Source organism: Thunnus albacares, chromosome 19 (assembly GCF_914725855.1).
Source record: "Thunnus albacares chromosome 19, fThuAlb1.1, whole genome shotgun sequence".
In the NCBI taxonomy this organism is placed as follows: Eukaryota; Metazoa; Chordata; class Actinopteri; order Scombriformes; family Scombridae; genus Thunnus; species Thunnus albacares.
Window position 1 is genome coordinate 7,569,743 of NC_058124.1, and position 19,367 is coordinate 7,589,109.

Below are 19,367 nucleotides of genomic sequence, written 5' to 3' on the forward strand. Positions count from 1 at the left end.
CAAGTGGAAGCAGTTTTGTGAGATCATTTGCACATGATTTTGAAATTTTCAAAGAACAAAAATCAATATTTTCACAAGGCAGAGTGAGGCAGATAATGGAATCAAGATATGAGATTATGAATATGTCTTCTCTGTAAACAGGGACAACAAAAACTTTCCATGCATGGCTTTACTGTAAACAGTAAGCTTTACTGTAAACAGTAAAGCCACGCATGGACAGTTTTTGTTGTGTACATCCTCCTGAATTGCAAGCGAGAGTGAGGAAGAGGATGAGAAGGTGGTGAGGGAGGTCTGGTCAAAGGCACAGAGAAAGGGAGAGGGAGAGAGAGGGAGAGAGAGTGTGTATGTGGTGTGTGTGTGTGTGTGTGTGTGTGTGTGTGTGTGTGTGTGTGTGTGCGCGTGTGTGCGTGTGTGTGTGTTGACAGCTTCTAAATGCTGACTTTGACAGTGTGAGCGCAGAAGTGATGCTGTAGCACATTCTCTGGGCTCAGACTGTCTGTCTGCCGATCTGTTCATCTGTTTGTGTGTGTGTGTGTCGTGTTGTACCTCTATCCTTATGAGGACTTGATGTCCTCATTAGGATACAAAGATGGGGGGAATTCTCCTAAAGTAAGCATTTTTTTTGTTATTTTGACATTGATTGTTGGGTTTAAGGTTAAAGACAGTTTCAAGTTGTGGGTTAAACTGATCTTTTAAGGATTGAGAGTGTGTTCAATCATAAATCGCTAACAATCTAGCATGAACTCTGCTGAAGCAGATAACTTAATATAATCAGTGGAAGGTCCTCACTAGTATATTAATATATAGTGTACATGTGTGTGTGGGCTGCTGAGTATGCATGCAGGCATGTACTGCACATCAGTGTGAATGTGTTTAACTGAATCAAACACACTGAAACCTGCAGCTGTATAAACCAATTTTATCTCTATCTCTCCAGAATACAAAGGACCACTTGACGTTCCTGATCACGGTGTTTGCTGCACTCTTCTTGTTCCTGTCCATCTTCATCCTCGTCTGCATTGAGTCCGTCTTCAAGCGGATGCTCCGCCTCTTCTCTCTCCTTATATGGGCCTGCCTGGTCACCATGGGTTACGTGTTCATGTTCTCAGGAGGGAAACTCAGCCCCTGGGACCAGGTAGTGTTTCTAAAAGAATATGCAAGTGCATCTGTGGGTCTGTGTATGCATTCTGTCATGGCACAGGTGGTATTGGTAAAATGATTTGTTGTTTGGTCTAGGAGATTTAACTACCACCAAGCAGCACCAGCTACTAAAAGTCCACAACATAAACTAAATGTCTTGATGGCCAAAAATAAGACATGATGCAGGTCTTTCCTGAACCCCGTTCTGTATATTTATTATTAACAGGAACTACCTTGAAAAGCAAAAACCAGCAATTGTGGGTTCATCTTTCATTACTTTATGATTTCCCTATCTCGCCCATTGGTTCCTAGTGAAGATGTGAATATATGTTCATACTTTCATTTTTTTAACTTAATAATTTCCTTAAATAGCTACGGGGCTTGTAGTTTTTAGTCAATGTTATTCAAACAGGAGCAAACAGTGCATTTTGGGATTATTTTCATATTTGGTTAGCGGGTATTTATATTGTGTGTGGGATCAACTCAAAATAAACTTCAGAGGCCGTGTTTGTGGTAATTTATGCCACCCAGTGCATAACAATGCACCAACCAAAATACAGAAACGAAAAAATAACAAACCAACCAAAATACCCGCAAAACAAATACACAGTTAAAGGGAAAAAAAATCACAATGTAATTTAAAGTGGTATTCAAGCTATCTGTGATAGTTGTCAATGAAGTAGGGGGACTCACAGGTTAAAACAATAGAGGCTGAGGCTGAAATAACCTGATTTACAGTCCCCAGAATGGATCAAGCTCTGAAAACGCTGGATCCTACAATTTCCATAACAACCGACAGTATGCTTTCATCTGACACTTCCTGCCTCGTAAATGCCCCTTTAATACAAGCAGTACATGAATACACAACTAAGAATAATCAAAGCATAAGTTAATGTCCGGTGTTTGACGCGTGCATGTGCATCCACAAGATTTATTATGATAGCATACATGTGCATTTGCCGAATGTGACAAAGGTTCTCTTTCAGACATTTGTCCGTCACTTTAGCTGTGCTTTTGTATATGCGTGCATGATTGTGTGTGTGTGCGTGTGTGTGTGTGTGTGCAGAATTAATTCCACGTGTGACAAGTGTTAATGAGGTCTGATGAGAGCTGGAGGTGAGTAGATCAGCAGACAGACACATTAGTTTTCAGTGCCAGACTCCTTCTCTCTCTGTCTCAGGAATCCTATTTTCTCAAGCTAGCGCCCTGTCTCCCCCTATTCATCAAATCCCATTTTTCTCTCCTCAGCTTCTCCACCTGCCACCTCCTCTCCTGTTGAGACCCCCACCCCCTTCCCCACTCCCCACCCGCATGCCCAAATTTCCTTTCTCCCCTCTTTCCCCTCCTGCTTCCACTCCTTCCCTCCCTCCTCTGTGGTGGAGATATTTTTATCATCAGCCACCTGTGAGAGCATAATCATTCTGCATTATTAATCGCTCTATTCCGCTCCCATGACTCTCCCACTTATACCCCTATCTATCTATCTATCTATCTATCTATCTATCTATCTATCTATCTATCTATCTATCTATCTATCTATCTATCTATCTATCTATGAAAGGAAGAAAGAAAAAAAGAAAGAACTTGGAGCAGAGCAGAAATCTGGTGAAAAGAGACCAGTTGGAGTTGCAGCCTGCACTCAGTGGGTTGGATTGAATGTGATTACTGAGAATACAGCATGCCTGATATGGAACACAGAGCTAATAACAGTGAACAGAGCAATGGAGAAACAAAGACAGAAGGCGAGAGAGAGAGAGAGAGAGAGAAAGCGTAGCTGGCGCTCTGCTTGGTCATTCACTTTTAATCCCTCCACCCCATCCCAAACATGTTCGCTTACTCACCCTCCCTCTGTACACACACACATACAGTGCAAGGATCTAGCTGCTTTACCCTGTTAGTCTGGGCTTTATTCGATTTCTCTGAAGGCCACAGCTCTTTCAAGAAGGCTGATTGAACATGGCGGCCACACCTGGTAGCCAAGACCTGTGTGTGTATTAGCACATGCTATCCAGGCTTAAACAGATGAAGATGTTTGCATCCAAAAATGCTGCCAAGCTGCTTATGCTCATAAATGCTGAAGTGAGCAGAGAGCAAAACATTTTTTAATGTGCGTATCCAAGCACCGCAAATCTGTGTGTTTGTGAGTGTGTGCGTGTGTGTGTGTGTGTGTGTGTGTGTGTGTGTGTGTGTGTGTTTGGGTACGGAGGTAAGTGAGCGTGTGCTGCTTTTCTCAGAAACACAGAAGCGGGTTGTGTGCTTGGAACAAGAGGAGAGAGAAAAAAAAGTAATCAAAGAAGCTGGAGTGAGATGATGGCTGCTGCAGTTCCCGTCTCGAGGTGTTTGAGGGTGTATTAGGATTCGGGCCAGAGTGATGTGGCGATGTGGAGTGTGTCTGGCTGTCTGCATGGCTGACACAAGCAGGTGACGCCCCTGAAATTGGACTGCCATTCTCAATTTCCCCCAGCTCGAACAGACTGGACGTCACACACTCCAACTGCCCCCTCTGTTTTTCGGAGGTGAGAGTTCAGGGTTGGAAGTTGAAGGTTAGGGCTAATTATGCAGGACCTTCAAAACACCACATCTGCTCCGACGTCAGCATCCTTCTCTATGTTGGTTCCCTTAGCAACAGCAAGCTAAAGTGTAAGCCTACACAAAACACCTCTTTCTCTCTCTGTTCTCTGTGTTCAGGTCCTCTTTTAGAAGGAACTCGGTCAACCAAACAAACAATCACTTATACCCAATGTTCTAGTCGTCTTTGTGCCTGATAAAACACTACACGCTAGAGGTAGAAGTAATAATATCTTTGTAATGCATCACCGAATAACCTGTCACTGCAAATAATGTTTATAATGTTGACGTTATGAACACTTTGAGCAGTATGAGACGAGCTCCCCTCTGCTACAGCTTGCTCAAAGACAAAAGTGTTTTAGTTACATATTATTTAGATTTCACACATCAGGGTCCGGGTCAGTGGATTCCTGTTTGCAGACCGACTCTCTGAACCTGAAAGACGCAGGAAATAAACAGACAGGCAGGAAGGTCAGAGTTCATCTGGTGTCCCATTTGAAAGTGTAACCGGTCACCACCACAGCCACCACAACAGGAAGGGGTGGACTGACAGCAGGGGAAGTGGACAGGGACGAAGCAGGAGGTTACGGCACAAGGTATCAATGAACAGCACAGTAGGAAACAGACATACAGAGACATCTACACACGTACATCTAGATATGAGGTCAGAGTAAGAGAGGACTGACCACAGTAATTTCATATAAAGAAACTTCATATAAATCTTTCTTCAGGAAAATACTACACAGTCTTGCTCTTATTCCCATGTGTATGTAAATATTTGAGCAGCCATTGTATTATGGTGATATTATGGCTTTTCATGGTGCTCTGAGGTGTTGTATTTTGTTTTCTAGGCAGGATTTTTTGAGCAGCCCACTCATCTCTAATAATTTATCACAGGATCAGCAGTTTATCGGTGGATCTTTTTGTGAACAAGAGTGGGCAGCCCACCCAGCTCACATAACTGTGTTCTGTACTGTATTTAGACAACATGCAGACAAATAGGAAAGATACAAGACTTAAATTGCTGGTGGGATGCAATCGCAGGCATTTTTGTGATTTATTTTGGGCACTTCTGTGGTAATTTTGGCATTACTGTAGTACATGTATGGCCATGCATATAACCTTAGAAATAGGTTGATGTTTTTTACTGTAAAAATACAAAACACTGGAGATTTTTGTACAGATGTGGCTGATTTTGGGAATAATTCTATCTGTTCCCAGGTGTCCTTCTTCCTGTTCATTGTGTTTGTCGTGTACACCATGCTGCCCTTCTCCATGAGAGCGGCCATTATCGCCAGTGCCATCACCTGCTTCTCGCACACCGTCACCCTTAGCGTCTATTTGGCCACCACCCTCACAGACCTGGAGACTTTAGTCTGGCAGGTAAGACAGATTTATAATGTTGAACCACAAACTTTTGGAACATACAGATCAACCTGACTGTTGTAATCTCCTTTTTACACAACTTCCTGCTCTTGGAGCAGAATTTAGCTGAGATGACTCTGCTGTGAGCTTCCTATTTCGGTTTCTGAAGGCCTACATGATTGCTTCACCGCATTGTTATCTACAGCACAGGGGTTAGTTTCTCAAAACGAAATTGGTAAGGTTGTTCCATGCACGATTAAAACTGATGAGATACAACATTTTAATAAGGTCTGTGTTGTGAAACAGTGAACTTGTCCTGTATCACTGTGACACAGCACATTCAGCAAAGCCTGCACAGTCAAATGAACTGCCTTTTAATGTACTCGGGGAACAGCTCTTAAAACACTGGCTTGGTCTAAACAGTCTCTTGATACAGTATCATCACATAGAGACACACACAAAGAGAGTCCCACAATTAAACAAAATAGAAAAATTTTCAATATAAATACATCTCATATGCAATCTATACATGAAGTAAAATGGAACACACACACACACACACACACATACACACACACAAAGCAATGCTCTTTAGTCAGTAATCAAAGCAGACAGACTGATAACACTCTAATCACTGTAGTCTCTCTCTTCTCCGTCTTGCACATACACAGTGGAAAACCACATTAACAATAAAACATGCTCATTGCCCTTGGATACAGCACCAAGGACAACCTATTGATATGCATGGCCACATTTTAAAGTGCTTGAGGTTGACATAGTGGTGGAAAAGCGCTGTGGAAGTGTGTGCTCTACCTGGTTTTACAAGGTAATAATGTAGGTTTAAGTGGTAGGCAGATAGTGGGAAAATGACACATACAGGCATATCTGGAACATGTGGCACCCTCTAGCATTATTTTAATGCCTTATTCTCTGTGTGTATATGTGTGCATGTGGGATATGTGACAGATCTTAGCCAACGTGATCATCTTTACCTGTGGCAACCTGGCTGGGGCGTACCACAAACATCTGATGGACCTGGCACTCAAACAGACCTACCAAGACACCTGCAACTGCATCAAGTCCCCCATCAAACTAGAGTTTGAGAAGCACCAACAGGTACACACACACACACACACGATCAGATCTGAAATCATGTATGAGTGAACTCTTAGAGGACATTTTAGGAAAGATGATATTTGCTTTCTTTCTAAGAGTTAGATAAGACTGATACTGCTCTCGTATTTGTTTGATCATTATGAAGCTGGAGCCCTCGGGTTAGTGTAACCCACCTAGGGCTAACCGAGTACTCAAATATATTTAGGACCAATATCTATGTCTGTAGGAGGGGTTGAAAGAGAGAATGACAGACACAGTAAGCAATATTTTTAGCTTTTTAACCACGAATTATGATTATTAAACCTTTTAACCAGGAAATTGACATGTGTGTTTCTCTTTAAATCATGAACTGAATAACAGCACAACATCATGTATCTGACATACCTCACATTCTTATATTCAAGGTTATAGTTTAAGTGCACATATTCAATAGTCTTCTTGAACATGCTACATTATTATTATTAGCACTGGCAGTGTATAAGAGGACAACCATGCTGCAAGTGCACATAATATAACACTAGCAAAAGTACAAAAGTAATTGAATCCAGCATCACTTCACATAAGTGTCATATGCTTGGCATTCATAACAAAGTTATCCACTACCACTTGTTTTAGTTGAACTAGTTTGTAACTCAATTAGCACTACATCTGCTTGTGTTATTTAATTCATTCTGTACTGTCGAACTTCTACCTGAATATTTCACCTCTCTAATCAGAAGTCTGCATGGTTCATCTGGGTAAGATAACTCTGGCTGACACATTGTTTGAGCGATCAGAAAATAATAAAATAATCTTACAGAGCCCACTTCTCTAATGGGTTACATTAGCTTAGCTTAGCACAAAGACTGTAAACAGGGGGAGAAAGCTAGCCTGGCTCTCTCCAACCTTTAAAAAATCTGCCTACCAGCCCCTCTTAAGAAGACTAATTAAACTGTTTTTTTTTATCTCCTTTGTTTATTCAATACAAAAACTGAAGTGTACAAACAAGCTGTGGTTTTATGGGAGGACATGTGCTGGGCTATTTCGTGACTTGGGTGCAGTAAGTCACTGCACCCGGGCCAAGAAATAGTACTACATATAACCCCTGTAAGACCACAACTTGTTTTTACACTTCAGTTTTTGTACCAAATAGGAAAACGACATCTAACATGGTAATTTGGCTAAGAAATAGTACTGCATATAACCCTACTGTAAAACCACAGCTTTAGACAGAGCCAGGCTAATTAGCTGTTTCCCCCTGCTTCCACTCCTTGTGCTAAACTAAGCTAACCGTCTCGTGTCTTTATCTATAATTAACGGACAGATATAGAGGTGGTATCAATCTTCTCGTCTAACTCTCAGAGAGAAAGCAACTTTGTGTGTTTTTATTTTAGAATGAAATGTTTCAATACAAGACTACAATCACAACTGTAATAAATGCTAATCCATCTAATACATCTATTCCTGCAAAACCAGATTTTAAGTCATGAATGTTTGTTTCATTGTTTCCTGTCAGAGTCACACATACTTGATGAGGGCCCAGATTAAATTCAAAACCTATTTTGTTTTATTGCCAAAATATTTCACTTCTCAGCTTTGTTAGCTTTGAGGAGTTATTAAGTCGATTATGTCTAAAGAGGCATTATGCAGTGACATTTGCTTGACATTAGCGTCTTTGCCCTGACATTCGCCGTTCTCTCCAACCAGGGAAATGACACATAATTTTACAAATTAATAATCCACTCAGTAGGGATTAGCTATGACTATTTCCTGGAATTGTAAAATTGTATTATTTCCTTATTATCATTTATCATCAATATATAATTTTTAAAGGCATGGCTATGACTATAGGACTATTACAAATGTCTTGTATAAATATATTATCCATTTATTTGAGGATAGAAAATTATTTATGATATAGTATATATTTTATTAATGCTTCAGGTGGGCAAATGTTATTGCTACTCTTCCAAATTTTGTGTGCTTGCACCAGTGTGTGTGTGTGTGTGTGTGTGTGTGTGTGTGTGTGTGTGTGTGTGTGTGTGTGTGTGTGTGTGTTGAGAGTGTGTGAAAGTTAACACAAATGCCAGTGCATAACTAAACAACACCACATCTCATTCAATAGCCGAAATACAAATCACTTCCGTTCATTAATCAAACACATGACTAATAAAGCTTCGTCTCTACAGGCTATTATAGCCCCTCTGCATGCCCGCAGTGGAGTGTTCATATTGGTTCAGTGCTGAATAAGTAAATAAGTGCGGGTGGTGAAGGCTCCTATTTTTAGCACAACCCCCCTCCCCAAACCCCTCTCTCTACTTAATTTGCTTCTGTGTTTTAGGAAATGAGCCCGTAGTGTGTGAACAATGTAATGACCCTCTCTGCTGTGAGCCGCATTTATGAGTCACACCCCCTCAGGCAGCTACTCACTCTCTCTAACATGCACACACACCCACACACACACACCCACACCCACACATGCACACGCACGCCAAATCACCCTCAAACAACTCTCCATCCAAATGTGTACGGTGCTAAGCGAAAACCTACAACTTTCATGGTTACACAACAAGCATGGGCGATAGATCTTGCATCTCCGGTTCTCCGTTTTTCTTATTCCCCCAGAAAACCGACCATACTACACAATCACATGTCTTGTTAAGATATTTCCAGTGCAGCTGTGAGGAATTTGACAGTGGAGAATATGTCAACTTTCTAAAGTTGGTGAGGGTAAAGAGACAAGGTTCACTGCCAATAGTAGCCTCGGGGTAATCCTGCCACAAGAAATGTCACTTCTTTGGTACGTTTCCACAAATGTAGATGTGTCCCAGTGTTCACAGCTGTATTGATATGCCCATTTGTTACCTTTGACTTAAAGCAGCTTCACTCTGGTGGTGTTTGAAAGGCATTGTGGAAAACGTAGAAAGTGAAAACTGAAACAGCAATCAGAGAGGCAAGTTGAGTACACCAGTAAAATAAATAACAACCCTTCAGTACAGAGGGTTCAACGTCACAATTGTTCATTTGGTAAGTCTATCTGACAAGGACTTCTTTAATTTTCCCCTCAAGTTCCCCATGATCATCTAAAACCCAAGTGTAGGATTATAGACCAGCCACACATTTACAGAACTGCCATGTTACAGTACATATTTCACATGTGAGGTCATTTTCTCCGCCTCAATCGTTCTTTGGGTTCCTGAGCTCAATTATGCTGAAAAATTAGCCCCGATGAACCATCATTAAGGCGTGTAAAAGTCTATTTAAGAGATTAAATATTAGCTGTGGATGACTATGGCTATATTTATACAGAGTATAGAATAGAATAGAATAGAACAACACAACACAATAGAATAGAATAGAGTAGAACAACATGACACAAATCAATAGAACAGAATAGAACAAAACAAAACACAATAGAATGAAACAGAATAGAACACAACACAAATGACCACATTACAAAAGAATAGACTAAAACAGAACAGAACAGAATAGAACATGCTGTTTTTATGTGGCATATAATAGTTATACCAATATAACTTACATAGTACATTTTACATGTGAAACCTGTGGCTATATAAAAACTGAATATCCCTATGCACAAATCTTACTAAAGAATATGAATTTGGATCTGTGCCTCTATATTGGTTGAGAATTCTGACCCGAAATAATAATAATAATTCTTGCTTGCTGCCATGTTTTATTGCTGGCTCAAAATGTACAAATGATGTTGTGTGGGTTGGAAATCAAAATGACTGTAAGCCGAGCATCCTGCAGATTTATCAAGGTCACAGTGTGTCATTCTATCAATGCTGCTGCATTATCATGTTAAAATGTGTGAATATAAAACATTTAGTGACCAGTCTATGAATAAAACTCTTTTTTTTAATTCAGTCTACCACTTTTGGACTCAAAAGTACTATTTGATGGATTGAAATGAAAGTTTGCGGACATTCATGGTCCCCAGAGATGGGGATGAAGCCTACTAACTTGGAAAACCCTCAACCTTTCATCTAGATCCATCACCAGGTCAACCTTTTAGTATGCCCAACATTTTGATTTATGACCAAATACTGTGAAACTGAACATCCTCAGCTGTACTTGGTGTATGTTAGCATGCTGACGTTAGCATAGACATTAGCAGTATAAAGGTCATTTGTAGGAGACAGGTTTGGCCAACATGGCTGCAGACTTTTAGTCTTGTTTCTTCATTGGATCCCAATCGCTTGACTCTACCTTGCCTGTCTTTGATCTTTGCCCCCGCACCTCTAGGAACGTTTACTCTTATCCTTGCTGCCGTCTCATATAGCCAGGGTGATGAAAGCCGAGATCATCCAAAGGCTTCAGGGACCAAACTTTGGCCGAACTGAGAGTACCAACAACTTCCATAACCTCTACGTTCAGCGGCACACCAATGTCAGGTAAATTTCCCTCTCCTTTATCTGGGCCCCCACATAATAAAGGTTATTATTTTCTGCTCTCATCTCAGCGCTTGATTGCTCCTATACCCTCCTGTCCTCCCCCTCGCCACTGCTCATCCCTTGTCTTCTTTTGTCCTCCCCTCTCTATCTGCTCTCACATGAGGATTGCTCCTCTCCTCTGCCCTCCTCTCATCTTCTGTCATCTCCTCGCATTTACTTTCCTCCTCTTTCCTTTCCTTTTCTGCTATCTTCTCTACATCCCATCTTCTTGTTTCTTTTCATTGCCATGGCCAAATTCAGTTCAGAGTTAATCCTCCCCCATTGTATTCTGAGGTCACTTTGCCAAATGAAGAGGAGTCTCACATCCTCCTCTATAGCGTGGCAGGAAGAGGGTTTGTAGAAACAGAGCAGAGCACACAAATCCAGGCTTACCGTGAGAGTCTCTCCTAGGAATGTCCTCTGAAAAACCTGCTTTCCAAAACAGCAGAAACAGCATCACTGTGTCCCTTTTAAGTGGGTCTCAGGTGTGTGTCTGTGGGTGAGTGTGTGCATGTGTGTTCTCATGTTGATTTGCCCATTATCCTTCCAATAATAACAAATCCTCACATGGTCCAGTTCACACTAAAGAGGCCAATCTCACCAGAAGAAGGAGTTGACACCCAAGGACAGGTGGCAGTGTGGTTCCTCCTGCGCTAGACAGATCGTGCAGAGCCAAACACCAGCTGCTGCCTTCACTATCATGTCTTCAGCGGTGATAATTGGTTGCTGGTGTTGAAGAGCAGAATAAATTGTGTGTTTTTTACACTTACTGACATATCATTCCTTCTCTCTGGGAAATAGTCGGATACTTGAAGAGGCCTTGCACACAATTTGTCCGAAGAAACAAATTTAGCAAAAACATTGGAAAGGTTTCAATATATATTTAAGAATGGAACACTTTAGCAATTGTTATGTTTCTTTTCTTGTGCATTTCAATGTTATTTAAAATGTAAACATGCATGTGAAATGTGAAGTATAGATAGAAAAGGAAGTGCATGAGACTAAAGTGGCAAATATTAGATGCATGGTCCAGATACGAAATAGAAACCAGTACAACCATGTGTGTTATGTGCATTATTATGGTGTTTTATGCATGTGGAACCTGGGTAGAAATCAATGTGTTCCCTTGTAGTAAAATGTTTTCTCTGCTGCCCTCAACATTTAGTTGTCACCTTTATTGACTTGAGTGTGAGCGCTAATCAAGAACTGAGTGGGTTTGTGTGGTTCAACATCGTATGCAAGTTAATTAAAAGACAATCAACAAATACCAAGGTGTTCCATATCCTTGTTACTTTACTAGTAGAATGACTGTCCAGGATATAAAACCTTATGCTCCTTTACTCCTCCCCACCTACAGTGCAATGAATTGTGTTATTTGATGGTAGTGTTATTCAGTATCGCAATAATATTTGTGTTATTTGTTGTTTCTTCTTGTTTCTCTGCAGCATACTGTATGCTGACATCGTGGGCTTCACCAGGCTGGCCAGTGACTGCTCTCCAGGTGAACTTGTGCATATGCTGAATGAACTCTTTGGCAAGTTTGACCAGATTGCAAAGGTAACAATATATAATGACAATATATTGAATTGAATTGAAATGAATTAATTTCATACAAATGCAAACTACGCGTCCTGTACAAGAAAACAGTGGTGAACAACCTACATTTGTGAACTTGTATTTTGTGGCGGTCATCTATCGGATATATACTGTAATGTGTTTATATTCCTCCATATGCAGTATGTTAATGACAAAATATGGACAAAATATCAGAAACATCTTTCAGTATAGTGTAGTCCAGCATGCCATCTAATAGAAGCTAGTAGTCTTGTATTGATAAGTCAGGATTCCTTAAATGGATTTTGGATAGATATAATGGAGTTTTTCACATTAAAAAATCATTGATAATCTTGTAAACCTTGCACAAAACACATCAGAAAAGTCCCTTAATTACTAGAGCTTCCATGAATTAATATAATAAATCCTTTAAAACCCATGATACTAACCCTTACTGTCTGTAGTTACAATATAGTAATTTTTTAATAAATAATTATTTCAGATTTAATGGGGAAATTAAAGTTGTATAAGGTATAAAATAATCTGTTTTGTTTCACATATAGTGCTGTAAGATAATGTCACCTGAAGGCTGAATTCATTCAATTCATTTGAATAGCGTGCGCAACTGGTTTAACCAGAAAATAACCAAGAAGAGAGACAAAGACCTCTCTATTGCTGTCAATCAGATGAAGCGCGGCCTTGAAATAAATCTTTTCTCTGTCCTGCGGCCACTCTTGGCCTCCGTATCGTACCTTCCCAAAGTACTGTGTGTGTCGACAGCTGCAGGTTGTGGCAGTGTGGGCTGGTCGGAGTGTATCTGGCGGTCTCGTGGGTACTCCGCTATTCGGTTCTAAACAGTTGAGTCAGGCTCTCTCAGCTTTGTGTCCAGCAGCTCTGTCCTCCGGCTGATGAAGCTGCCATTATATAAACCCGGTCCAATGATGAGCTGCTACACATCCCACATGTGGAACAAGAGATAATGTGTTATGTGTGTGGGTGTATGATTCTGGGCTTAATGGATATGATTGTGTGTATGTGTGTGTGTGTGTGTGTGTGTGTGTGTGGGGGTAAGGGTTGTTTGGAGGTGAGAAAGAGCTCCAAAAACTGTCAGTTTTTTAAATAAAATAGTTAACCATTAATAAAGATGTTAAGAATTATTGGCAGATTATGGTTCCAGAGAGTTTGATCATTTGTCCCCTCTTTACCTTTCTCTCTCTCTCTCTCTCTTTCAAAGGAAAACGAGTGCATGAGAATCAAGATCTTGGGAGATTGTTACTACTGTGTGTCTGGTCTGCCTGAATCGCTGCCTCACCACGCAAGGAACTGCGTGAAGATGGGCTTGGATATGTGTGAGGCCATCAAGTAAAATACCAGATCTCCCTCTCCTCCTCTCTGTCTGTCTCTCTCTCTCTCTCTCTCTGTCTCTCTCTCTCACACACACACACACATACACACAAACGGAAACACAAACACAAACACGTCTGTCAAACAGATTGCGCAGAAGGAATGCCAGACTTGGTTTCAGCTCTGTTTGAACTCCAGAGTAAACACAATGTGAATGCAATATGATAAGCCTCCCGACTGAACAAATAAAAAATTCAAACAAATGAAAAAACATTCTCTTTCTGCCCCCTCCTCCCTCCTTCTGCTCTCTGTCTCTGTGTCTTTCACTCATCACGCACATTAGTTTTACAGACCAATACGTTAGCGTGCCGGCACTGACCTTTAATCACAATCAGATTTAAAATGCCATTCGTTGTCGTCCACCTGTGACACAATGAAGCGGAGTCTGTATTTCAATGCCAATGCAGAGGATTTTCCACCATGACTAGAATCAAATTCTTTTACTGCCAGCACTGGCTATGGCATTCAAAAAACGGAAGTCTAAAAAAGGAGATAATATCATCCATAAAAAGCATTTTAAAAAAAAGCACAAATTATCATTTTTACAAGTTAAACAAACAAGATATAACACGTTGATTAGTGAGCTTTAGTGGTGTTAATACACAAACTTTTTCAACTTTGGGCAGAGCCAGGCTAGCTGTTTCCCCCTGTTTCCGGTCATTATGCTAAGCTAAGCCAACCACATCCCCACTCCAGCTCCATACTTAACACACACACACATGCAATTGATATCGATACTCTCATCTTACTATCAGAAAGAAAGCAAATAAACATATTTCCCAAAATACTGAACTGTTCCTTTAAAGATTGCCTCTTCTGTACTCTCCACAGGAAGGTCCGAGATGCCACTGGAGTTGATATCAACATGCGTGTTGGCGTTCATTCTGGGAACGTCCTGTGTGGTGTGATTGGCCTCCAGAAATGGCAGTATGATGTGTGGTCACATGATGTAACACTAGCCAATCATATGGAGGCAGGAGGGGTGCCAGGGTAAGACATAATTGCATAATTGCAGTGCCCGTTTAAAACATTCCTGTTCAGAACGGGCCAATTGCCTATTTTTTCTGAAGAACGCATATATATGTATCAACTGACAAATGTATCTGTTAAAACAATAAGGAATTAATAAGTTTAATGTTTATAAATTAGATTCACTTAGATTAGATAGTTAGATGTTTTTTGAGCTACAACTCAGCTTGTTCTTACTGTGGTTGCAGTGCTGCTTGCAAGTTTTGTTTGGTTTTTTTTATTATTGTGTAATTGGAAGATTAGATGCATGTACTTGCTAGGCTGACTTTTTAAACCATAGGGGAAGCTATGCTTTGGGAAATAACTAACACTTTCTGCTCTCTCAATGATTAATGTTAAGTTGCACACAAGCAACTCAGTGTATTCCCATCTGCTCCACTGCAGTTCCATGTAGCCTAACACGTACTGTAGATGTGAGCAAGTGAACCGTTTCTGATGCTTTTTCACTCTTAAAAGAATAACATTGAATCTGTGCTCATTTCTTAACATTTTCTGGCTGTGGCAATAGTCAGATTTATCAAATATCAGCATCAAATATTAAACATTGGCCAGTCCAAAAGAAATATTAACATCAGTATCGCTCTTCTAAAACCAATGTTGGCTAGATCACAGTAAACCACCCCCTTAAATCCAAATATGAAAACACACCTGAGGGAACAACATATTGATGTGTTGCAGCAGCACCAAGAACAAGTGCAATCAAGAGTCAGCTGTAAAATGAACACATTTACAGACCGGGTGGAACATGGGATATGTCTGTTTTAATTCTACCCCGTTATAAGCATTTTGTTAATTATAGCCTCCTCATTTGACCAATCAGCTCTACATTTGTTACGTAGCCATTAGGTCTGCCATCCTACCTCTGTAACAAGCACAGGAAAATCGGCTGGTGGTTATGTGTATGCTACACTGAAAATAAGCTCTCCTGTGCCACTGTGTTGTCTCACTTGGCTGCTAATGGTTTGTCTCCTCTCACGCCTGCTGAAAGACATCTGAAAAATATGCCCCGCTGAAAAAAACATATTCCCATCTCCATCCGTCTCTGTTTGCAAGGGTAACAAACAAAGCAGAAAAAGGAGAATTGCAGGTTAGTGTAGCTCTAAAGCTGGAAAGTAAATAATACTTTTGACAGAGCTGGTAATGACATAATGACAAAAATTCTTAACCTCTCATCATCAGTCAACTGTTCTGCCTTTCTGTCTCATCTACAGGAGGGTCCACATCTCCTCAGTGACTCTGGAGCATTTGAAGGGCTCATATAAGGTGGAACTTGGAGACGGACAGAGTCGAGACTCTTACCTGAAAGAACACAGAGTGATCACTTACCTGGTCATTAACCCTAAGGTCAGATACTATCACTTACATGGTTTTATACATTCAAACACACAATCAAAAAGCACTATCGGACAGGTTACTATAACACTAAAACTGACATTCAATTCGGCTGACAATATTTCTTCCTGTTGATATACGACTGTTTTGTCCATTTTAAAGCACTTTTAGTTGTTTTCCTTCCTACAAAAAGTTTATTTTATCAGATTTGTGAAAACTCTGATTATAATAACCAATGTTTTTATCCATTTCAAGTGCACTCATATAGTAGAAGAATTGATATGAAATTGGTCCAGGAAAATACATGATTGGTACATGTTGAAAGCAGATATTCATACATAAGCTAAACAAAATAACAGGAGCATCTGACATTGTAACGCGTTCTGGCGCTCTGGCACTGGAAAACTTTAAAGGGGATGTTCAAGAAGCAGGTTGGTGGGCAGGAGTATGTGATTAAAGGTGGTATTTATTAGCAAAAATTCACCCCAGGAAATGCCTCAAAAATAACTTACAATTGAAGTAAAGAACAAATCAACAGCTATGACCTGTAGCCTCACAGCAAGCTGCCACCTACTCTCCTTCCCATTACTAAACATCAGTCACTGGTCTTTTAACCTCTCAGCCTTGCCAAACTGGATCCTACCATCTGCTCAGCTTACCACAGGGTGAGCTGGACTCATATAAAGCTTTAAAAGTGTACAGAACAACAAACAAGCATTCAAATTTGATTTTTGTGATATTACTGACAATCACAATTTTCTATGGGCACACACACCCAGCCGTGAGTGCACCAAATGTCATTTACTACAGAACAGATTTACAGTTCCTCCCTTTACTTGACAGTGACTGGCCACGCACTGCTTAGAGCACCTAATGATGCACACCGGTTTTCACTATCACTGATTAAGCACATGATCTTCCCTAACATATACATTATCACAGCAGGACCTTGCACTTCAACAACACAAAATACTCAACTGAACCTTATATTTTGTCATTTGTGTAAACAGAAGAAGAAACTTTAGCACTCAAATCAGGCTTACAAGGTGCTTCATAAAGTGCAAATGCAAGCATGCAATGGCAAAAGCATATGATACACACTTCACTCAAACACAAGCAAACAAGTGAGGTCTAACATTACCGATAAATTAACAGATTAACTGAAACATTGGACTGAAATGAACAATTTCATACACACACAAAAACACCAACCAGAAACCAGAGCCTAGTGATAAAGGGAGCAGAGCAACCTTTTCACACTTATTGTATAACCTTCAGTTTTTGTCACAGCAGTTTATTCAACTGAAAGAGGGTGATGAGGTGTTCCTGTTATTTTGTCCAACCTCTGCCCTTTACCCTGGAAAAAGAGAAAGCATTGTCATCACTTCACAGCCTACATACTCCAAATTATATTATATTCACTTGACAATAACTTGTGTATGTTTAAATAGAAACTGCTTGTGTGTGTTTTGAATTATTAATTGGCTTAGTTTTATTGGAAAAAATATTGAGAAAGCTGTTCTGATTCAACTCAGCAACTTTTTAATTTAAGATGGCCTTTTGGACAGATTTCAGTCTGGCTTCAGACCACACCACAGCACGGAGCCTGCACTGATTAAGGTGCTCAATGACATTCATCTGAACACTGATTCAGGTAAAACATTAGTTTTGGTGCTGCTTGACCTGAGTGCAGCCTTTGATACTGTTGAACATAAAATACTTATTGACAGACTGGAAAAATGGGTGGGATTATCCGGAACAATCCTCAATTGGTGCAGATTATATCTTGAAAGGGTCTATGTTGTTGCCATTGGTGATCATTAAACAGATCACTGTGACATGTGGAGTCCCCCAGGGTTAGATTCTGGGGCCTCTATTATTCAACCTGTATATGCCCCCTTTAGGTCAAATCACGCAAAACAATAATATTGTTTATTATTATATTAGGCTCTTTGAATTGTTCTTGTGTATAAAATGTGGTATACAAATAAACTTGCCTTACCTAGTTTTCATGTAATTTACAGTAGATGAAATGAGGGTCTACTTTCAGCACCGTGGACAACACCACTGCTTTATAAACATTTTGATGAGATGGTCAGGTTTGCACAAAAGAAGTCCACATTGTTGTCAAGTATAGGAAATTAATATAATTGTATGGAGTAGCAATGACAGTATAGTGTGTTATCAGATGGACAATTTCACCGCTTGTTTTCTGTGCGGGTGTTCAGTCTGTTGCTCTACTCAGTGAAGATTATGTTTGAAGTGTTCCTTTCACTGCTTGGCTTGAGACACAGAGTGGACTGAAACATTGTGCTGCATAAAGAGCTAGTTAAGGACATACTGTATAAGAGATCTGCCTCTGCTGAGAACTTTCTGCACTGATCATCTCTATACAGAGTGTGTTGTTGGCATCCAGTCTGTGCTCAGTTTTTTTTTTTTTTTTTTTTTGGTTTGGCAAATGAAAAACTGTGCTTAACAGTTCTCTGCCTTACTAATCCCTCCATAACTTGGCTACAATGCACCCACCCCCTTAAATATCTGCAGTAAGGCCTTCCTCTTTCCTCCTCCAGGCATCCTGTGCTCACTATCTGCTTGCTTCATAGACCTCAGGGCTCTTGGTGCAACAGTGACATGTCTTTTCTGAAGTATCAACGTCTTGAAGCTTTCCGTTGCCTCTTTTGGAAATGACGAAATAAGCCACAGTGTCTTTAAGGCATTGATTTCTCTAAATCCGCTCCTTTCCTTTTGCATTTTTCCTCTTCTCACTCTCTGATGCTTCTCCAAACAGCTTGACCAAGGATTGGTAGCTTTCCCATATAGCCATCTCATCACTTTAAATCCTGAAGATTCCCATTTTAGTAGAAGCATATTCCAGTTCACAGAGTAGCACAGATAACCTCCTCAGTGTACAATGTTAATTTTAATGTGTCAAAAAAACTTTAAAATTCTGTTGTGATTGTCATCAATTAGATAGTCAGAAAAAAGAAGAAGTCAGCTATCTGCGCTGTCAAACATATTTCAACACATTTTATCAGTGCAAGCAACATGTTTCCAAGAAGAACAGCTGAGTCGCTGTTAACTCCACTAGCTGTGTTTCAGTTGTGGATGAGAGGTTATTTCGGCAAATCATGCAGGCTATATATTATAAGCAGCCTTTTAAATAACTTTTTCCGTTCTCTGTAGTATATTACTGTATTTCATCAGATTACTGCCACTTTTTTTATCACCACAGTAACCAACTAAACCGGTAGTTTAAGGCCAAACCTAAGCCTCAAGGTATTTCAGCTGTGGTTACTCTTCTTCTTACAACTAATTAATATTACAAGATGCTACTCTGTATCCTTTATTTACTTTAAAGATGATCATTTTTCCATATCCTATCAGATATTAGCAAAAGGCTGTGGGGGCTAAGTGACATTTACA

The 19,367-nt window shown here is 40.1% G+C and overlaps 1 protein-coding gene across 8 annotated transcripts in view; it reads left to right on the top strand.

Moving 5' to 3' along the window:
• adcy2b (adenylate cyclase 2b (brain)) overlaps positions 1-19,367 on the top strand; it is a 50,090-nt gene that overhangs the window by 13,105 nt on the left and 17,618 nt on the right. For 7 of the 8 annotated variants that reach the window (XM_044336351.1, XM_044336348.1, XM_044336345.1 and 4 more), the window contains 8 exons: positions 938-1,135; positions 4,930-5,091; positions 6,040-6,189; positions 10,438-10,586; positions 12,071-12,182; positions 13,414-13,541; positions 14,415-14,573; positions 15,824-15,956. In XM_044336351.1, coding sequence (XP_044192286.1) covers positions 938-1,135; positions 4,930-5,091; positions 6,040-6,189; positions 10,438-10,586; positions 12,071-12,182; positions 13,414-13,541; positions 14,415-14,573; positions 15,824-15,956 — 1,191 coding nt within the window. Of the gene's footprint in view, positions 1-937; positions 1,136-3,324; positions 4,305-4,929; positions 5,092-6,039; positions 6,190-10,437; positions 10,587-12,070; positions 12,183-13,413; positions 13,542-14,414; positions 14,574-15,823; positions 15,957-19,367 lie in introns of those variants that run through there. The other variant, XM_044336349.1, reaches the window with a different exon arrangement.